This window comes from Harpia harpyja, chromosome Z, assembly GCF_026419915.1.
Source record: "Harpia harpyja isolate bHarHar1 chromosome Z, bHarHar1 primary haplotype, whole genome shotgun sequence".
Classification (NCBI taxonomy): Eukaryota; Metazoa; Chordata; class Aves; order Accipitriformes; family Accipitridae; genus Harpia; species Harpia harpyja.
This window is the reverse complement of record NC_068969.1, coordinates 79,592,383-79,614,083: the sequence shown is the minus strand read 5'-3', so window position 1 is coordinate 79,614,083 and position 21,701 is coordinate 79,592,383. Positions and strand designations below refer to the sequence as shown.

The window sequence follows — 21,701 nt, the reverse complement described above, 5'->3', positions numbered from 1 at the left end:
GTGCTGGTGTCACTCGGTCTTGCAGAGTGGCTGCTCTGCTGAGTTTTTCTGTCTGTGAACAACTATGCTTTGTTTAGCAATAAGGCAAGTCAGTGGATGAGACCTATAAATTTTACTGTTGGAGCTGTGTCTGAGCAAATGTGCTGGAAGGGAGCTACTGGTTTCTGGAAGAACTGGCTCAAAACTCTGACCTAAATCTAGGTCTAAATTTCACAACTGGAAGGTAGAGGCTCAGAGATACAGCACTGCAGTCTGAGGGCAGCTGCAAATAAACTCTCTGCTAGAACAGCTGCAAAGAAAATGGTTGGTAAGGGATTTTGTTGAAGATCATTTAAAAACATATTATTTCATTATGTCACCCAGAACCCTCTATAACCTGGGATTTCTAACGAACCATGCAACATAAGTTAGATGTATTTTATGTTGGTTTTTCACGCATTTGTTGTTGCCCTTCACAAGAGCAGTAGTCTCCCTGTATGTCCTTCCCTGGCTTGCAGTAAGCCAACTGGATATGTGAAAGTTCAAAAGTCAGCCTAGCTTCAGCTTAAAGCTGACTGTGAACTCTGAAACTGCTAAATGTTGGGTATGTCAGGGAGAAAAGAAGATCTGATATTCAGAACCAAAGCTGGGACAAAATGTTACATGGTATTTACTAAAAATATACCTCTGGTGCTTTATTTAGTGCTTCATAACAAAGATCTCTGTCACAGAGATCTGGAAACTGGAAGGGAACACTGAATAGTGCATTTTAACAGTATTTACCATGTTTTTAAGCCTAGTCCAGACAGTTTTGTTCTGTTCAACGTTACTTCCTGAGGTAGCAGCACTTTCACTCTTCCTTACCACTGTGAGTTGCAAGAGTATGTTGCCTTTGAGGGTTTGGATGGTAAACACTTGTCTTTTCAGTGTATTTATTAAGCAACTATCTTAATTTAAATACTTTAACAAGAACTACATTTCCACTCAAGTTTTCTCCCTTCCATAAAGCTTTTGTCCCTGGCTCTTTGGTTTCTGCATGTACCCTGGGGGGGACTACTTTTGCATTCCTAAAGTGCACCTTGTTATTCCTCTTATTTTGATTGCTCCAACTTAACGTTCAGCAGCTGGTGGCTGGTTTCTCCCATTACTGTCTAATGGGTTGAATGCTGCCAGCATCAAAGTAAACTGCTTGTTTTGTTTGGTATCACATACTAATAGTATTAACGATATTTCAGGGCACAACAGGCCAGCTCATAAGCAAAGCCCCCATATTATGGCCGTAAAGAAAGTTTACATCCAGACAAGGAAGCAGAAGAAGCTACACTTTATTGTGGGTGGATATGCCTACCTGCTGCCCAAAACCTCTGTTATTCTCCGATGCCCCACAAGGAGGTTCCGGAAATCAATGATCACTTGGGAGAAGGACGACAAGAGGCTCGTCAGCTCAGCTCACATCACCATTGCACCCTACGGGTACATGAAAATCCATCGTTTGAAGCCTTCAGACACCGGGACATACACCTGCACAGCAGGCCCAGCTCTGGAGCATTTTGTAATTAAACTAATTGGAAACAAGAAGATCATTGCTGGGCAGCCAACTGGTATTAGGGAGGAAGAGGCCATGAGAAAGGTCAGCTTAAATCAAGCCTTGCGAACCGAGGAGAAACATATCAATGGGATTCTCTTCAATGGGAGCAAGGCTGAAAAGCGAGGGCACCTTGCTGACCCCAGCAGGTGGTATGACTATATTGTCTCAAGGGTGCTACAGCACAGGGGCTGGCCAGGGGAAAATCTGGAGTCCTGGGAAGCCCAGGAGTCCATGGAGAGAAACACATCCTCAGAGGAGGACCAGAGCCGGGAGTATAGCCTGCCATTTACTCTGGTCACAGAGCAGGAACGCTTGGATGATATCATAAGGAATTTGTCTCAACAGCCTGAGGAGCTTAAAGATGTCTACACTGAGCAGCTTGTTGTGCAGCTGGCTCATGAGGTTTTCAAGAGCCACTGGGAGCACCAGGAATCTGTCCTCAAACCGTCAAGGCAAAGAGTAGATTCAACCTCGGTGGAGTACCCTCTCCACAGACACGTTTCTGGATTAACCAGCTCCCTGAGGACATCATCTGCTGAAGCATTTCTTCCCACCTCTGTAGACCTGGCAAATGGCTTGCACAGACCTCATCAAAAGCCTGCCATCCTCCGAAAGATTTCAGCAGCACAACAGCTTTCTGCTTCAGAGGTTGTTACCCACTTAGGACAGACGGTGGTCCTAGCCAGTGGCACACTGAGTGTGCTGCTTCACTGTGAAGCGGTAGGAAACCCAAAGCCGACCATCAGCTGGGCTAAGAATGGAGAGGAGGTGAAATACAATGACAGGTAAAACATATGATTTAACTTTTAAGAAAAGAATTGGTATTTTGACTCTTCATTTTCCATGTTTTACTGCCTGTCAGTCCCATGGACAAAACCGTATTTTGCTGTAGTCTGATTTCATAGCAGAAAGAAGGGCTAACACATGTGAAGTGGTAAACAGGGTACTGTAACTCTTCAGCAAGGTCTAGATGCTGGGTCAGTCTGGTGTGGCAAACAGGAGCTTTGCTTCTGTTTCAGTAAGTAAAAAGAAGAGTTTGGAAAGTACTTAAGTAGGTAAGTGCATAATGCAGTAAACAGAGCACTCCATGTCTGGAGGCTGGGAGGCTTAGTGTATTTTCCCACTGAAGGTGGAGACTTCTGCTATGAAGACTGGTTTTGAGATACAAAAATTGATTATTGATTATTACTGTTACTATTATCTTCTGTTGGAGATATGAATTGCATTTCTCACAGTGCTCCAGCAGGGTCTGTCTGACATGATTGTGGTAACAGAAGATGGAGGAAGTGAAGCTTCTGCCTTCCGCATATGTATCTGTGTGTAAAACTGCCCAGGGATAAACCTCAGGGGGCATTACAATCACCATTCCCTGTGTGTGTTCTGATAGAGGCTGTAAACTACGGAACCTTGCTTCATGGCTATTTGCAGCTATGCTGTCATCTCAACACACTGTTCCCTAAGTGCTAGTCTTCTGATGTGAGTTGGTGCATCCTCATCTGTTTAAACTCCAGGGTGCTGGTCCCAGGTGTAGCCTGAAAACTTGAGTAGCAAAATGCTTTTATCAGCATACCACAGAAATTATGCTGGTTTTCCTTCAGGTAGCCTTTACCTGCCTATCACTCTATGTTATTCATTTGTGTGCAAGAGCACACAAAAAGAGACTATTTTCAGTGTTAATTATATGCTTAACTGTGTTGATAGCACACATTTTTCTCATGTGTATACTTGAGATTTTATATTTTGGTTCTGTTCTGTGAGAAAGTGGTATATAAGGACAGGCAGTAAGAGCATAAGAGGCAGTTATATTAACCAACATGGTACAACAAAGCAGTCCAAAGATCTGCTAGCAGTTCTTTCTGCACAAGATACTGACCTCAGGTAAGACATCTGAATTTAGTCATAAGGTTAGGTTGGGAAAAAAGAAAAGATGGAGTCAAGGCTAAAATTGATTTCTAGTGTGATGCCTGCGGATCATCCAGAAAAGTGTTGATTTAGGAACAACTGCTACTTCTGCATAGTTACACAATTAGTTTATTAGCTCCTTTCTCACTTTGACAGCTGAATCACTCCAAAATCGTTGTTTTCTCTAATGTAGTGCATTTACTGGTTCTTGTCTCTCTTTCTGTGTCTGAAGGCTAGTAAGTATATTAGGTTTCACACAAAACATGGTAACTTTTGGAGGGGGAAGGGACACTAAGAGCAAAAATGTAGAAATCACATGTACTCTTCATCAAGACTTGGGCCTATAGTATCCCTTTATTTGGCCATATTCCTGTGAAAATATCTTCATGGCCCCCCAAAAAGTTTCATATACAGATTTGCATTGCCAGTGGTTGCATCCTGCTGGAATTGTGCCATTAAGGGATTCTTTTTTCTCTACTTGAAGTGACTGTGATTTCTGTGGTATGCTTGAAAGGGAATAGAGGTTACATAAAGTCCACGTGTGGTTAATGCTGGCCACTACACTCATGAGAAAATTACAAGTTTGTCTCACATTATATAAGCAGCCATGGTGTAGCAACAGACAGATTCATTTAGCTGACAATAAAAGAGTCTTACGATTTCTGAAATTTTAGTTTGGATTTTTTTTTTTAATTTTAAAATGCCTTTCTATGGGTTTTTTTTTCCATTCAGTTTGGCTGAAATAGCATTAAATGCTGTGTTGTATTTCTGAATTATCAGGCTACTATGTGTGCTTAAAATTTCTATCAGAAAGACTCAGCGAAGTACAGTTTATTTGCCAGTTAGTAGCATTATTCATTGACAACTCTTCTTTAAAGGTTGAGGCAGTTTCCACTTTACGAAATTCATTCCGTACTCATCACTTACAGTTCCTTCAGGTTGGTGTGGAAGGAAATAAGCAGTGCTCTGGGCTTCAGAGATACTCAGCATCTGCAACTTTGGAGTTAATGGAAGTTTAGAAATCACGGTGCATATAAAAATTGGGTTGTGGATGTTTTGCTGGGTTCTTAGCAGTATTCTGGTTTTGACTCAGAATGCTCTTGCTGGCTGCCAATCAGCTGTGTAAATGAAAGTCGCAGTTTAAGCAGTCTCACAGTGTACTTCTGTAAACTGCAAGGCCATCTGCATGCAGCAGTGTTTGGTATGCTTGAGCTGTCTTTCAGCTCTACAGCTTGTCTTCTTCGTACTTTGCCAGCCACTGAATGGAGAAGAGAAACCAGTTTTTCCAGCCCACCTCTGTCTCAATGAGAATGAGAAAATTAATATAGATGGGCCTTCCTGTAGCGGTATCAAAGAGAGATACTTTTGGTGAGGAAGAGAGTTGTGCTGAAGTCCCTCAGTTCGTGCCCTACTGACTGTACTGAGATTCTGGTTGTATCTGGTTTGTATTGTGTTTTTTAGAGTGTAGGCTGCTGGTTTTAGGTTAGGTGATCGCTATCTGTATTGTGTATTACCAGTTACTGAGATAAAGGCACTCACTTTTATGCATTGTGGCCATGGATTTTGTCTGGACCAGTGATGTAGCAATGAATGGCTCTGTTCCTACTGCCTCCTTCCACGAGCTGTTCCATCTACCTAAAGGTATTTATGACTCCTACTACACAGCTCCACTTGCAAAAATTAATTTCTTTAGCTTTGGTCTAGGTACTGTCACAAAAAGATATAACACAGGCCCCCAAAAAGTTTTGGTTTTCAGTTACTCAACAGAATGAAAACATATTACACAAAAAGCTGCAGCAGTTGAAAATATCTGTGTGGTTCCAGTAAAAGATCCTTGACTTGAGTCTACATATTCAGCCTGAGTGCATATTTGCATATTTAACATGAGTGTCCATACTCTGTCCTAAGGTTAAATTGTCAGGTTAGCAGCAGCATGGCTTCTGAGTGCAGTTTCAGAGCCTGCTAGTATCTATACCAAAGTCTGGAGACTTCTGTAAATGATGGAAAATGTTTTGTTTCAAAGAAAATTCAGATTAACTTCCTTAGGAATCAATTTTAAAAGTGAAAAATCTTCAAGGGATTTATGCATTGTTTAGTAAGCCTTCCAAGTATGGTGTAATTTCCATCACTGGGAACCCATTGGTACTTGATAATTCAACTTTTCTAAAACAGAAATGTATTTTAGAAATGGACATGAAGCTGAATGTAAACAGTAGGTTATACAGAGTTAGGTGTTTGTGAGGTGCCATCTGAATTAGTCACTGATACAAGTCCTGTAAAATACATTTTTGTCTTGGGGACAATGCAGTGTGGACCAACTGAGATGAGACTGACTAAATATTAAGCTGTATTATTTTAAGTCCATAAACAAGATTCTGAAGACATACTGCTGACAGACAGAATTGCTACAGCTGGTATTTTTTTCACTACTAACAAGCAACTCAATACCTAACAAAAATAGCCATCTACGAGCAGATAGGGAATCCAGCCAAAATCATTCTATACAAAGAGGGATAATAAAAGATCTGCTTTCAAGAAAAGCAGCTATGCCAAATTGAGACACACAACTAACAGAAAGAATTTTTGAAAAGAAGTGGACATTAGCTTAGTTTCTAGAGAAGGACATTAAAACTAGGTAGATGGAGGTGTGTTGGAGTTTTTTTTTTTAAAGGCAGGTAGCTACATGGCCTATTTCTATTTCTAAAAATATTTGTGCTGGATCTTGAGATGACTTAAACTGACAAACAGACATTTACATCAGCAGAGTTGATTAACAGCAAACAAATTATGATCCCTTGTGTTTTACAAGGTGCAATATTAAACAAGCTCTTTCCTCAACCTGAAGGTGACAGAAACATTTATAAAAATTTTTTAGGGTATTGCAGGTGTTAGTTTGATGGAGGACTGACTGATCAGCCTACGTGCTGTATTTGCACACATGCAGGAAGAAGACACACAACTTTCAACTGTTACATGCTAGTATAATTTGGGACAAATTCTGAAGCTGTAATGAATTCCATGTAGAGATTGAACCAGTCAGTGTTAAAAAATTTACATGTGAGATATTGATGCATGCTAACACTAATTTTGTAAGTAAAGAAATTTGTTAGTTGGTGGCACTGTTAGCAGTGCCTAACTAGAAGTCTGCCCTGTTTATGACTAAGTGGTAAGAAAGAAAAGATCCTTGAAAGCAGAAGTGGGGAGGGAATTTTTTCAGCCACTGGGGTTTTTTTGCTGTTCAAGCGAAGATGCAATTTTAAATGATTAATGTTTGTTTTGCAAATGTGCATTTTTCTAGGCACTTGCAAAAGTTTGTTGACAAAAGGCAGCTCTTTCCTTTTATTATTATTAATAATAATAATTATTATTATTATTATTACTCAAATAGGGTCAAAAGATAATTTTAACTCTGGATTTTTTCCTATGATAGATTTTGATGGGTGGCCCTAATCTGGTTTGGTTTAGAGATCTACCACCCACAGCATTGTGCAAAATCAAGTATTTGCTGCTTTTTGGTCCATGACACAACAGTTTTCATTGCGGGGCTGGGAATGGCAAGAAACTCATCAATTCCAGGATCTGTGAGCAGACTTTTATTGCGTGTGTTTTATATGCGTATCCCTCCCCCAGTTTCACCCTTGTCACTCAACTAAGAGTTTACGTACAACAGCTGCTGAAAGTTGCTGATGAGAAAAGTAATTTATCATTAGGTTTTATCCACAGTTTCACCTGAAGTATTAAGAGAAAGGAACAATAATCATGAAATACACTGTGCTGAAAATAGGAGTACATAAGCATTGACAAGAGCCCATGGACTGAATTCTTGCTTAAACGGGTATACATCAGGCCCTGAGGCAGTTACACCACTGCAAAACCAGACTGTGGAAAGAAGCAGTTCATAAGAGCTCTAAGGCCATATTCATCCCATTTAACCATTGGCAGTATGCTGAGATCATGGTAGGCTCCTCTTACTGGCAGAGGAAAGAAAGAGTTGGTTCAGCCCAAGGAGGAGCTGAGTATTCCTCTCTGTCTTCACTGACTATTAGGGCAGCAACAAGACTGTTGAGTTTGTACAAACTGCCCAGCAATCAAAGAATTTGGAGCCTATTTCAGGCTTTGACACTGAGCCTGTGGTTCACTTCACTTCTTTCTGCCTAGCTTCAGGATGTTTCATGATTTTTCCCCGTGCAATAATTTGGCTTTTTCTTTACTACTGCTACTCCTGTTTTGCAGGACTGGGAGACAGGGAGGCTAGGCAACTCATTCAACATCATACAGGAAGTGATACAGCAGAGGAGGAGGTTTCACAAACCATGGGCAGATGTCCTCAGTACTCAGCAATTTTTTCTCTAATACATGTTATTAGCAGTAGAAGAACTGGGAATGAGACCAAAATTTAATTTAAGTTATCACAGCTCACAGTCTCAATATAAGACTTTAAATTTCTTAATAGATATTTAAACATAACCTAGAGGCCTGAACTGTAAAAAAATTACCAAAACCTGAAAAAATCCCAGTAAATATATTCATGCTCACACAAATTAAGAGACTATTACATCTTTCTTTCTGCTTTATTCCAGGATGCTGCTTCAGCCTGACGACTCCTTGCAGATTCTAGCGCCTGTGGAAGCTGATGTGGGTTTCTATGCTTGCAATGCATCCAATGCCCTGGGATCTGACTCTGTCTCCATTGCTGTCACTTTAGCAGGTAATAGTTCACTCTCTGCGATTGCAGGATAGTCCCTGCCACTTGTGTGATTCTGGACAGAAATTGTTTGTGGGGGAACAGATGGCTGTGAATGCTGGGTGGGCAAGGTGAGTCACCAGAGGTACACTGGTGAAAACATAGTGTGTGAACTCTGGAAAACCCTGAGGCATAGTCCAACTTTCACAGATAGTTCATGAGATTTGTGGATTTCTGCAAGAGATCAATGCCTTTTCTCCCTTGCTACATCTGACGTGCTCTCAAGACAGTGCTCGTCCTGATTATTCACAGCCTATATGGGCAGAGCAGTCCAAGCCTCCCAAATCATATGCTTCATTTTAAACCTAACACTGATCTCTTCAAGTCTAACAAACTGATTGAAGGACTTATTCAGATGTACATTAGGCAGGTCTGAAAAATACCAGAGCTGAAGAGCTAGCCCCTTGCAGGATCAAGCCCTGTATCATATTCAACCCATTGTGGCACAAGCATGGCTGACACTCTTTTAACTGCTGGCAAAGAGAGGCTCACAAAAAATTAACTTCTGTGTTTATATTTCTCTACCAACAGTTGAGTTCTAAAGCAGACTAAATATCCTTTGTTAGTTTAGATTTCAGTTTTAAAGAAAACTCACCCAAATAAAAGCCAAGGAAAATGGGAGGTAGTACACGAATCCAGCTTATTCAAGGTTTGTTGGCAGGCAGTGTCAGCAGGCTCACAACCATGTCAGGACTAGTAGAAGGACAGAGCAGCAAACATGAATAAGTGGCTGTGGGGTAAAGTGAAGGGACAGAAAAGACAGCTAAGCACTGTGATGAGGCGGAGAGGTCTTAGAGAAGGAGGATCCTATTTATTGCAAAAGCAAAAGGAAACACATTAGGAATGCTAGAAAGCTTGCTGACTTTTCAGACCTCTCCATTTCACTGCTCCAGAATGTGGAAGAATTTGGAGGCCTCCAGTGTGTGGGCAGTGACCATCAGCTGCCAATGTGTCCATGTATGATTAGAGGAAGGAATAGTTGTTGATGAGCTTAAGTTTTTTACACCAAACATGGAGAAAATTTCAGGTAAGAGGAGCATAAAGAAAACCTAAGAATGCAGCAACAGCCAGCAGTGAAGCTCTGATGATCAGTAAACTAACCGGAAAGAGACCCTGTCTGTCCCTTAGAAAGAGAAGAGCTGAAGCCCCCAGAGTGGAAAAGGAAGATCTACATATTACATGTAGGCAAAAACACTGATCCTTTTTACGCTGCTGTAGATCAGGAATATCTTTGCTGAACCCTGAGCGACATGACAGTGGTGCTGCTGCTGAGACAGTATATTGTTTTATAAGGAGCAACTCCACAGTAAACTTCTTGTGTTCCACCAGCAAGAAGCTGAACATGAGGTTAAAAAATCATCAGTCAAAACTGCTATTCTGTCCATATTGCTCCAGTGAGTTTAAAAGCCACAGTCTTTGTAGAACATAATTTGTGGAGACAATTTTGTGTGAAGCTATAGAAAAATAAACTGATCATTAGGTTTACATGTGGCACAGGAAGGCTATTAGGTTTTTTATTATAATTAATTGTCAAGGCTCTAGTTTAACCTTTGTAGATAAATTAACATTCATGAATCCCAGACTCAAGCTGAACTCTGCTTAGAAACTGGTATACATTTCCATCTCGCATCCAAGGCAAAGAGCTGCACATCTTATGAAATGTGTTTGGAACAAAGCAACAACTTTTTGGCATAATGGAAGTACTTTCTCCAAAAAAAATGGAAAGATCAGACCATCTTTAGAGGGATCAGGAGTAGGGCTGAAAGCTTATTTCATTGAAGAATTTTCTGATTAGTTTAACAGAAGCATGGAAAAAAAGGCAGTGGAATATGCTTCCTTTTTTCTCAATGGTTTGCTACTCATGGGTTGAACAGCAAACAGATTTTTGATCTTTTGATGAGATTGTGGAAACCAATCAGGAAAATAAAAGGCTGATGGATAGCTGAAGAACTTTTCTTTCTTTTCTTTAGGCTTTGCCACAAAGCTTGAAAACTTTTGGAGATATTTCAACAATCAAATGTAATATTTTACTTTGCTATTCTTAGGCATTAAAAGCACCAAAATAAAAATTAAAAAAATACCACCACCACCACCACCCCCCAAACTGATATGACAGGAATTCCAGATGAAAGGCATCTTTTAAAAGCCCTGAAATATAGCTATATGGAGCAATATTTAGTTAGGGCTGAATTAAATTTTCAGGACTCTCCATGAGCTCAATGAAACCAAATTCTTCTTCTCACCTCTATCTTTTCTTCCTTGGTCACCACCAGATTAACACACAAATGAAGCCAGTGGTAGACATTAGCCAAACTGCAGCTTCTGGAGGCAATTGATGATGTTTGAACCTGTTTTGTATCTGACTATTTAAAGGGGAAAAAAATGTGTTTATAGATTTTGGGGTAAAGATGAGTTTGAAAATACAACACTGAGTCAAAAGCACCTAAGTCCCATACCCTTTAAAGCAGTTTTGTCATGTTCTGCCCCTCGTGCCAATATCCTGACTGCAGAGCATTTTGGCTGGGACAGGGGCTGCCTTAACCCAGCTTTGTCAGCTCTGCTGCTTCACTCCCCTCTCTCAGAGCTAAGCCCAAATATCTCTGAACTGTGTGGTGTCATGTAGGCATGCCTTTGCAGTGCCCGTACAAAAGGAGTTGCAGAAGGCTCCTCAAGCCCCCAAGGGTGGATAACTCCATAGCTAATCCCACATAGACAGGCACAACAGCAGGGCAGCACCTTGACCCACTTGCTCTCTGTCACCAATGTTGGAAGCACACTGAAAACAATTTGAAAATTTTGTTGGAGGCAAAGCAGTTGTCTTTGTTAGAGATAAACAGTGTTAATGCATAACACTGTTACTACAGGCTTTAGATAAAAAAAAACAGTTTATCTGACCGAAAGGAGCTTGTTTATGTCCCTGATCTTCTTACACTAGCCATTACAAGAAAACTTTCTGGTTATGGTCTGGTCTTCCCAATCCCAGTGTTTCCACTATAGGTTAAAGAAAACCTGATTAATGTGTAGAAACAGCTTGTGTGTTCCTCTAAACTTCCTGCACTATTAATGTGCCTGTAGCCATCACTCAGGCTTTGGCAAAGGATGGTATTTTGGTTGCAGTACCAGGCAAACATCTTGCTGCAGCTGCAATTGTACTGGTAGTTATTGATTCAGCTGGTGCATGTGGCTTTAATGCTATTCTGCCTCTGCTCTAAGTATGCTTTTTCTTTTTTCCAAGACAGCTTTTCCCATGGAATTCCGCAACACTGTAATATTATAAAGAACACGTGGCCTTATACTCCAGCATTTTCCCTTGTCCACCTGTCCTGTGTAGGTACTTGCACAGAGTGTCCTAGGCCATCTGTCCATGCAAGTCCAGTGTGCTTGGTCTGATAAACTGTGGTGCTTCTTTTATACAGGAAAGCCACTGATAAAGGCATCAAGAGCTACTGTGATCAACACTGAATCGCCTGCTGTCACTGTTGATATTGGAAGCACAGTGAAAACAATCCAGAGAGCAAATGTTACCATTAGCTGCCAGGTCGCAGGTGAGAAATTACTTAGTCTCTGATGGAGGTACCTTTGGCTATAAATTTATGTGGGGTTCTTTCCTAAATTGGTGTCGCCAGGTGCAGCTGAGTGAAACTGCAAGGATTCCTAGGACTCAGGCAAACTTCATAGCTTCCATAAATTCTTAGCATAGAAATTGTCTTCCTTTTATCAACAGCAACAAGAAAAGTGTAGTGGCTTAAGAAAATTGGTCTGGAACAATACAACAGGCATCTTTGTGAGAGATACACTGTATGATGTGGGTACAACAAAACTGATACACATTCCTACCTGTGGGGGATTCTTGGTGAGAATATACAAGCATGGACTGACTCATTTCCTCATTGATGGGGTTTTCAAAGACCCCTCAGGTTAGTTCCTTCTCTTCCTGCCAAACTCTGTTCTTTCAAATGAAGAGCATGTTAGCACACTCTTTTTCTGATTTTTCTTTTTTCACCTTGGGAGTGCAGGAATTCAGAGGAATTCTGCTGAAACAGGGTTCTCCCTGAAACTGTTCTCCAGCCAGAGCCTGAATGTCCCTCAGCCTTACAACGGCAGTTTGCCTCTTTCCGTGTTAACCAAAAGAGGTTGACCTTATCTGCATGTTGCAGTCCTACAGCTGTTGATGGGAATGGTGTTGGTATGGGGAGGAGGGATGGGGGAAGAGACCGAGCTTGGAAATCCCTAAAGACCCAGGGCCAGACCTTTGATTCATTACACTTCCATGCATAGTATGAGGAGGAATTGGAGGGGAAGGGAGCAGCTTATAAAACACAAAGTGAGCCATGCTGAGTGTTACACAAATATCTCCGGAAGAGACTTGTATGAAGTCCCTTAGACCCTTGCTTTAGCTTCTTGTCCCTAGCAGCTACTTCAGATGACTCTAAATAAGCATCTGCACTGCAAATATAAAAATGTCCTGCTTTTTTTACATTTCCTGCTCACTTTAAGCACTTAGCAGTTGTCAGTTTTCCTTCTTCAAGTGCTGCCAACCACACCCCTATGCAAATTCTCACATGAAAAGAGTATTTGGCTCAAGTTTCACTATTTGTTCATCTGTCCTTTAGCAAAGTATGCACAATAGCTGTGAAAACACTAAGCTGGGATCCCAATTTATTAATTATTCTCAGTGGGATTAATGAAAGAAAAATACAGCATCATTTTTCCTAGTGGTTCATGAAGGAGTAAATTCAGTAATTCTGTTGCCCTCTCAATATAGACATTAGACACTGTCTTGCAATCAGACTGATGTCCAATATCTTTCAAGGAAGAAGGAGATGAAAGCTGTACTCTTTTTCCCCAAGCCTCTGCATGGCCACCTGCACTGACAGTGTGTGAATGAGACTAAAAATTATATGAACATAAATTACTTTGAATTTCTCTCTCTGGGTTCTCTCAGCTGCAGATGGGGAGGTCCCACAGATGTAGACAGTGACTGCTGATTTAAGCAGTGCAGCCATTTCCCTTCATTATAAAGACATCATGAAAAGAACAGGACATAGCTGAGCAAAGTTGCCACAGTTCTTATGGCATCAGAAAAATAAAGGAGGGGAGCACAGCATGGCCAGGGACACAGATTCAGTGCCTTTTCTGAGAGGAAAATCATCTCTAGCAATTTTATGAAGACTACCTACTATGACAATGTATGTCCACAATGGAAAATTTTAGCAGTGTCACTGCAGAATCACTGTCTTCTCTCCCAGAAGAAGCCTTTTTGCTATCTGGTAGAATTACTGTATATTGTATTCTTCTGTGATACAGAATAAATTCGCTTAAACCATAATTTTTCTTCATGGGTGTTTATCCTCTGCTACTGCCTCAGCAGAAAATGTCAGCTATGTTTGACACCAGAGATTAATACTGTTGAAATTATGATAAAGTCATAGACCACAAGCTGTGATGTTACACAGGGAATAAGAGAGTGAGTAATGAGGGCAGAAATATTTTACAGGCACTAGAATCCTATTTTCATACAAGTAGTGTTAATAATTCAACAGCAATTAAAAAAAGCTACATATGCAAAGAGATCCAGGAACAGAGTGATTTGTCAGCTATCTCACCAATGCCTGGAAAATATACCTGGTAAAGAACATGACAATAAATATAATTTTCCTTCCAATGTAAGCACTATTTTTTTGTTTTAGCATCAGGGTTGTGATTATCCAAACTTTTAATATATTTTTGATCATTCTACTTAGAACAATCAGTTCTAAGGAGAAGAGTAACATGGCAGTATTGCTTCAGTCAACAAACATGGTGTATACTAGTGACTTCTTCAGAGTAGATGAACTTTACAGCTATGTAGTTTGCCAAAGTTCTTCAGAAGGCATTAACAATGAAATGGCCATCAAATCATAGCAAGTTCGTGAACATAATTAGACAGCAAACAAACATATCCAGAAAATATGTGGAGACTTATCTAGATGAAAAAAATCTTCACACAGCTTTGTAAAGCTATAGCCTTTTTTCTTCTAGTATTTTCTCACTGGTCATTTCAGGATGCCCTGAACCAGCACAGCAACTGAGAGTTGTTCCAGATCAGAATTTGGTGCCTGTTAATCTCATCATTATAAGCTGTGTTGCATTCACTGTGCTGAATAGTCTGTAGTATAGGACCATGCATGTATTTGATCTTGATGTCTTGGCTCACATAAGGACACATCTTTACTGAGAGTCAGCAGGACAGCAGAATAAATATTTATAAGAGAAATATTAAGTATAAGGATCAGTTCTGACATTTTCTAAAGCTGCTCTTGCTGTCAAGGGACAGAAGTATACACTTGCTGCTGACAGGTGTTGATAAACCTGGAGAAGGTTTCTTAAGAGATAATGAAAGAGAACATTACCAGAGCCTAGAGATTAATTTTATATTGCTCTTTAACTTCTTATGAAGGGCATAAGCACTGTCAAAATCTGTGTTCTGAGCTGTAATCTATAGATATTAGCTGTAAAACAAGGGAAAACAAAATAATTCTGGATGCATTAGAGTTTAATTGGCCCCTGACATGAATTATGTCAGGTTGAAACTCTGTTTTGGTCATACCACAAAGATGGTGGTGTAATTTTGTTCAAGCTTGAAGATCAGCCTTATTTCACTTGACATAACTTTGCCACTTTGTTTGTAGAGGTGAAAGAATGTTTTTTAAACATAGGTGATTGTGGTCAATCCCAGACATCTCCAAAACTAATCCTAAGGGAACTCCCACCCAAAAGTCACTCAGGAATCTTGCAGATGCCTGTGACTTCCAGCTGGAGGATTTTCTCCAAGCTTCAGAAAGCCAGCAGCATTTCTGGTGTGGGAAATTTGATTGCTGTGGGCAATTTCACTTCCAAATGGAATGTGGGAGCCATTTGGATCACATCAGTGTCACTAGGAAGCTTTCTATTGACTTCAACACTTAAATTGTGCAGATACTTCTTCGGATACCAGAAGTCTCAATCAATCTGGTCCAAGCTGTTACTGAAAATATAGTTGCATATGAAAGGAGGAACCAATTTTAAAAATCTAGTTCTTAGGGCATTTCTCTGTGGTATCCTTCAGGCCATAAGACTTCTAACAGAGGCACCCCCACCTACCAAGTGTCATGTACAATTGGTCACTGCTGAGTCAGAACAGATCTGGAAGAGTGACTTAAATATATTAGCATCCTGCACTGTATATCCGTCTCTCTCTGATGTTTCAGCTTGCAGCTTTTTCAACTCTCCTAAACATTCCTTTCCTCTGTATTTCTTCTATATGCTGGAGGTTATATTTTTCTAGTTCTTACCTTGCTTTATGTCCCATATTTGTTCATCAGCTATACCAGATTCTGACATGCAAGTCACTATTTCAGGAATATTATGTCACTGGAAACAAGTTACCATTGATAGATCCGTGTATTGTTATGCTTCCTTTCCCCAGAAGTGCCTGGTTTAGCAAAATTATCTTGATTGGCATGTGTAGTTCTGCTTGCTACATATCCCAAGTAGCCTTTTTTGTGCTGGATACATGCACAGTGATGGAGGGGAAAGCTGAAGAAGAATAGGCTTGCGTAACTATTCACCACCTAAAGTCCTGCCTGCCCAGCAAAGTGAGTTTTGTTTCCAGCTGGCACTTCTCAGACTTTCAGTCTCTGTGATTGTTTCTGCAAGGCAAACACACTCAGCCCTCTGTCATTCACCATTACCTAACAAGACTGATTTAAATGCTCTTGCTACACCTTGTGGCAATGCTGTGCAATGATGTGTTTGCTCACCACTGTGCTGGCTGCCTCCGGTTCCTGTCTTGAGGCTTGTGTATGTCGCTAAAGGTGGAAGCGCAAAGGAAAATGAAGCTGCTGCTCACTGACATATACTGCTTACCTGCCCTAAACCAAACTGTAGGAACAGCTGTACAGGTTAGTTTCAAAAAATCTTCTGTTAGTGTGGAAACTTCACATCAAAGACAGAGGAAGAACACACTTTGTAGAGCAGCAGTCAGAAAAAGGTTTTTGTAGAGTTGCTGGACATTTTGTAGGTACAGTGCACCTTTCCTAGACTCAACAGTAATACTTCAACAGTAAGGGGTCTCACCTTTATCCCCTTGTTGCTTCTTCTACTAGTGAAGTGTATACAAGAGGAATCTGCCTTTCTGGACTAAGACTACCTGAGCAGCTGTCTGCAAGAAGCTAATTAGTTCTGCATGACTTTCTGTATTTATTTATTTATTTTATTTGAGTCCCCGCCCTTGAGGACTGTGGTCATATGAAATCCTCATTGTCCCTTTCCCTTCTTCTTTACCCTTCGCAGCACTCCTCATCCCTTCCTCTTCTCCCACTATTTGCACTTGTCTTCCTTTATTTTCAAGAAAAACTTGAAAGCTCTACCCAATTTTAATCTTCAAAGTTGGAATTGGAGAAAGCTTTATAATTTTATAATCTTGTGATTGTTTATTTCTGAGGTACATTTCTTGGTACTTTCATGCCTAAGTTTGGCAATAACCATAATGTGAAAACCAGTGCACTGTAAGTAGGTTAGACTGCAAGAGAGAGTGGATCATCCCTTCACTAGGGTGGCACTGGGAGGACAAGTGCTGGGATGTGAGTGTTTTTCCATTTCAGGGACTGCAGAACTGGAAGAGTCTCCTTTGCTCTCCAGAGCTCACCTCTCAAACTTCCGTTCCCCGCAATGGAAATACAATAAACACAGAGGCTTGAATAAACTCAAGGGTTGGGGTTGTTTGCTATCCAGCAGTTGTCTGAACTCCCCTGAGGACTCTGCCTGGATGCTCTGGAAAAAATCAGAGTGAGTTTTTAAGTGGTGGTCGGCCCACCCATGCCACGTAGGTCAAAGAGTAGCAGCCAGATGGAGAGCTGTGTACTGGTCCTATCCCAGTTGTGGGGTGGGGAGGTCATAAACAGGCCAACAGCCCATCCTTTTCAAAAAGCTGAGCTGTAGCAACACAGACAAGGGTAAGCCTTTGGAAAACAGTATCATAGACAAGAATGATTAGTTCTCTGGTATGCCATGAAGGATCCAGATTAGCATATACTATTTACCCTCAGACAAAGGTGAGAAAAACCCTGCAGTCTCTTACAGCCTGCTTCCTGCTGCTTTCTGAATGTGGATGAGACCCTCTGCCCTTAGAGGGCTTCAGCTTTCCTTCCTGGCTGCCAAGATCAGACATACTCATCCCAGATGTCTTGGCAAAATCACCAGGTGACTCTGGGAGAGGTGGAAAAAAGGCCACAATGCTTTGATGTGGAAGAACAGGGAAAATCTCCCTTTCCCACTTCCATCTGCATATGCTTAGTGAGGCACCTGTATTCAGGCAGCCACTATGAATACAGACAAATAGGTGGTCATGCTCAGTGAGCACAGCCCAGGTGAGGTATTTCTGATGCCAGAGCCACAGAATTGACAGAGTGGGTTTTGTTTTTTGACATGGAGGGACAACCAGAAAGGTACTGGCAATGGGCAGAGGAACATGCTGCTGTGACATAAGGCAGGGAAGGACTTAGGTGGGCAGCAGATACTTAAGAATAACTGCCTGCATGCATGCCCTTAATCTACAGTAGACACAAGGAAACTGCATGTTCATGTGAAAGAGATTAACTGCCTCCCACATACAGAGGGTACCGCAAATGGGACAACATGCACTCCGGCAGTTAGCAGGATTACTGATCTGCTACTCCTTACAGCCATGGGTCCACACACTACCGTTTCCTCCCAGACACAGCTCCATAGGTCTATCCCATCTGTTGAGACTTCCAATACCAGTTCACATAAAGCAATTTTTAGTAGTCAGTGACACTAAATTACCTGATCTGGTATGCATTTAAGTTGAGGTAGAAATCTCTATGCCAAGGAAATACTACCTAATGGAAAACCAGAGGTATTGCCAGCTACACATCAGAACACATTCCTACAAGGGGATACCCAACAGAGATAGCTAGACCTTAGGTCCAAGCACACAAAAGGAGGCAATTCTTCCTATAGTGGGTTATGAATCTGTAATCATCTGTTGTCTGAAGACTCGTAGTGAGGCCAGTGAAACTGCTTTTCTGAAGATGTTAACAATGCTAATTGTTTGCATAATTTCAAAAAGGAAGATTGGATGCATTAATAGAAGAGAAGTCCATGGAGGGCTCCTGACTGCACAAAAACTAATTCTGGCTCAGAAAGTTCCTGAGCTGAAACTAGTGGGAGGCTGGGTGAGGCACCAGCTTATGGCTTCTTCCAGAGACAGGACACTAGGCTAGATTAACCTTTGTTCTGATCCAGTTTTAAGAGTGATGAGTTCAGAGTTCACTTGTACAATTCTGGGACACTAAAAGGGAAGCCTTCAATTCTGTTTTAACTGTTCTGCTCTGTCTCATTGTTCTATCTTAACAATTTTGCCTGTAGCAACCATCACACTGTTTAGCAACCACTGTATCTTTCTTGTGTTATGTTTTGTCAATGTTTTTTCAGGTGTTCCTGAAGCAGAAGTTACTTGGTTTAAGAACAAGGTCAAGCTGTCCTCTGCTCACCATCTGCATGATGGTTTGCTGCTAATTGCAAACGTTTCTCTGTCAGATCAGGGGTTGTACTCCTGCAAGGCAGCCAATCTTCGTGGGGAGGTAACTGAAAGCTCCCAGCTGTTGGTTCTTGGTAAGTCCAGGGTATTTTGCACTTACAGCAATAGTAATGTGGCTGCTGGCATATCTAGCCTACAGATCTAGTCAGAGGATGTGGAAAGAGGGAAGGACATACAGGCAGCCGTGTTCTAAGAAAAGAGTCAGTCTGCATTTGTTCTCATGACAGCATTACCTGAAATAAGGTGATGGTAAAAGGAAGATGGATAATGAGAAAATGTCTCAGCACAATGACTGCACCTCCCAGTCCTGAGAGATTCAGTTTCACTTTTTCAGACTTGCTAGTTAAGAAAAGCATTTATTAACCATTTCTTAAAGTGACTCTCTTGAAATCAGAATGATGCCACTTTTTCCCCCTGAAGTGCTCTGCCTCTGCTGAGCAGCCTTTCTGTACATGGCTGTGTGATAGTGACCCATTTCACCCCTAACAGGTGCATAAACCCAGTGCACTTTTAAAAAGCACTTCCTGAGTTCAGTGAAGGGCAAAGTTTACTTTTTCTTGGGTTTCTAAACAACAGAGAGAAAGCCCAGCTGGGTAATTTGAAAAGACAATGTCAGCTGTGAAGCATGGGTGGAAGTGTTACCTTGTGGTAATTGGATGTGTGGGAAAGGGTTTCCCTTTCCTAGTAACTCATCTTCTATCAGTTCTCCATGCCTGGCAGATGAATGATCCAGCCAGACTTTGTAAGCGCTTCTGTACATTTGATAGTGAAGTGTCAAATTTTGAAACCTAGTCCCTGCTATTGGTGCAACACCATTAAAGTATCCGTTACAGCTCTCATCTTTTACGACTAGAGTAAGCATGGGTTCCATGGATGTTGCAGCTTCCAAAGGAAGTTTTAAAGTGAGATTTCTCAGTTTCACAGACAACACTAAAACCCCCTTATGAATGTTCACATGATTTCCCTGTGAATCCAGACTGGCTCTAGAAACTCAGTCTAAAAAACTCTGGAAAAAAAAAAATCAGCTGGGTTTTAGCCTATAAATAAAAACTCCTACATGATCTTTAAGTCCCTTTCTGATCTTTATAAATGGCTTAGTTTTTAAAGATGCATTGTTACTGTGAGTTATGCAAGCTGCTTATGTTTTTAGGCAAATGGCATTTTTAATTCCTTGATGGAAAGAAACAGTTCAAGCATCCATGACTCGTACTTCTGGTGCTGAATGTGATCAGCAATAGAAAACTTGCTTAGTGTGTGCCGTGATCTATTTGGAAGGGGATGAAGCCACCATTCACTTAAATCAAATATCCCATAATTTCCATGACAAACAGAATTGGGAATGATAGGCAAGGCAATTGATTTTTAAAATAGCTTTATGGTTGGTAAAGAACTAAGTCCTGGAGTTCTCAGTGTAGACTGATCCTCTTGAGCTCTGAACTCTTAGTGCTTTGGAGCTCTGCCTGAATATACCACAGGATTTGGCAGGGTTATAACCATATTTAGTCAGTGCTTGATCTGGGTTGTAGAGGACATTAAAAAGTTTTCCACTGACTGCCGTGGACATTTGATTCAGCTTCTATGCTGTATAGATTTGCTCTTTCATATCTCCTGATATCATGTATCTTCGTCACATATGAAGAGGGTCAACCAGAATGCCATGGTAGTCTTCAGAGAGAATTTCTTTCATTTTGTGGTCATAATGATAAGATATTTTAATAACTTCTCTAGTGCCTTAACTAACATGAGGCAAAGCACACCTTTAGTAGTTTCCCAAAGTTGCTTTGACTGCCCCTCTAAAATGCAGCAAGGCAAATAATGCAGGAATAACTGGTGGTGGTTTTTTTGATGTCCGTGAGATGTTTTCTGCTATAATGTTGCTCATCACTTCAGTCTCCCAATCTGTTACCAGAGCCTCCACAACCTCTTCCTTACCTAGAAGAATTGACAGCAGAGCTTTCCAGTTCTGGGACCAGCACTCATTCAGTGCTGACCTCTCCCTCAGGAACAAAAATGACCATCAGTCCAGGGAGTTCTGTTCTTATAGGTAAGTGCTTTAAGATTTTTTTAGATTAAAAAGGGTTTAGGGTTTAGATTATAGTTATGCATCCAGTTATCCATTACAGTTAAGCATCCAGTTATCCAGGCATGGAGCACTGGGACAAATGACATCAAACCAACAGCACATTGTCAGTCATAATCACTGCCAAATTCTTCTCAGAACTCAGAAACTCATTTAAAAAGAGGAGGTCCTCTTATTAGTGTAGTGCCCCAAAGCTGCATGCAGTATAAGGGCTCCACTGTGCCACACTTTATAACACCCTGTAAGAAGCAGTACCTGCTCTGAGGGGCTGGCAATCTCATTCAAAGCAAGACATGGCAAACTGGTGTGCCAGCTAATCTAAAAGAAGAAACGCTTGTGGTTCTGCTTTTCTTTTTCTTCTGCGTTTGTGTACTAGTCTTTCCATATGTCTGCTATTCATATTGTATATCCTTCTTCTTCAGAGCCTTTTCTAGAGTTTTGCCTATCCCTTTAGACATGTTTTTCTCTTGCAAGCTCTCTGCTTCATTCTGTTCATTTTATTCCTCTCTGTTATATCACACATCCAATGTCTGTACAAAACCATATAAGTAAATAATCCCCAATGAAATGTTTTCTTTCTTTTCATCCTTTTCTGCCTTCCATACAGCTTTCTCCTCTTTACACTGCAAGTTCTGTTACATGCTGTAAACTCCTTTCAGATCTGTGGGCATGATTTGTTTGCAAAGAGAATCTCATCCTTTTCTAAAGTTCAGGGTATGTTTATTTTAAAATTTCATTTCTCATGCTGATCTTGAGCCTCTACTAACTGTCAGGCTCAGATGGGTGAACAGCTTCTCTAATGGCCTTTTTACTGCATGTGATGAAA

General features: G+C 40.9%; 1 protein-coding gene and 1 long non-coding RNA gene across 6 annotated transcripts in view; one reads left to right on the top strand and one right to left on the bottom strand.

Moving 5' to 3' along the window:
* LOC128136559 (uncharacterized) overlaps window positions 1-8,901 on the bottom strand; it is a 38,817-nt gene extending 29,916 nt beyond the window's left edge. The window contains exon 1 of the long non-coding RNA XR_008233408.1: window positions 8,809-8,901. This is a non-coding gene — a long non-coding RNA (uncharacterized LOC128136559). The remainder of the gene's footprint in view (window positions 1-8,808) is intronic.
* Window positions 1-21,701, top strand: part of ADAMTSL1 (ADAMTS like 1) — a 474,745-nt gene that overhangs the window by 426,318 nt on the left and 26,726 nt on the right. For all 5 annotated transcript variants that reach the window (XM_052776382.1, XM_052776381.1, XM_052776383.1 and 2 more), the window contains 5 exons: window positions 1,215-2,352; window positions 8,050-8,177; window positions 11,630-11,758; window positions 18,690-18,869; window positions 20,705-20,839. In XM_052776382.1, the coding sequence (XP_052632342.1) occupies window positions 1,215-2,352; window positions 8,050-8,177; window positions 11,630-11,758; window positions 18,690-18,869; window positions 20,705-20,839 (1,710 nt within the window). The remainder of the gene's footprint in view (window positions 1-1,214; window positions 2,353-8,049; window positions 8,178-11,629; window positions 11,759-18,689; window positions 18,870-20,704; window positions 20,840-21,701) is intronic.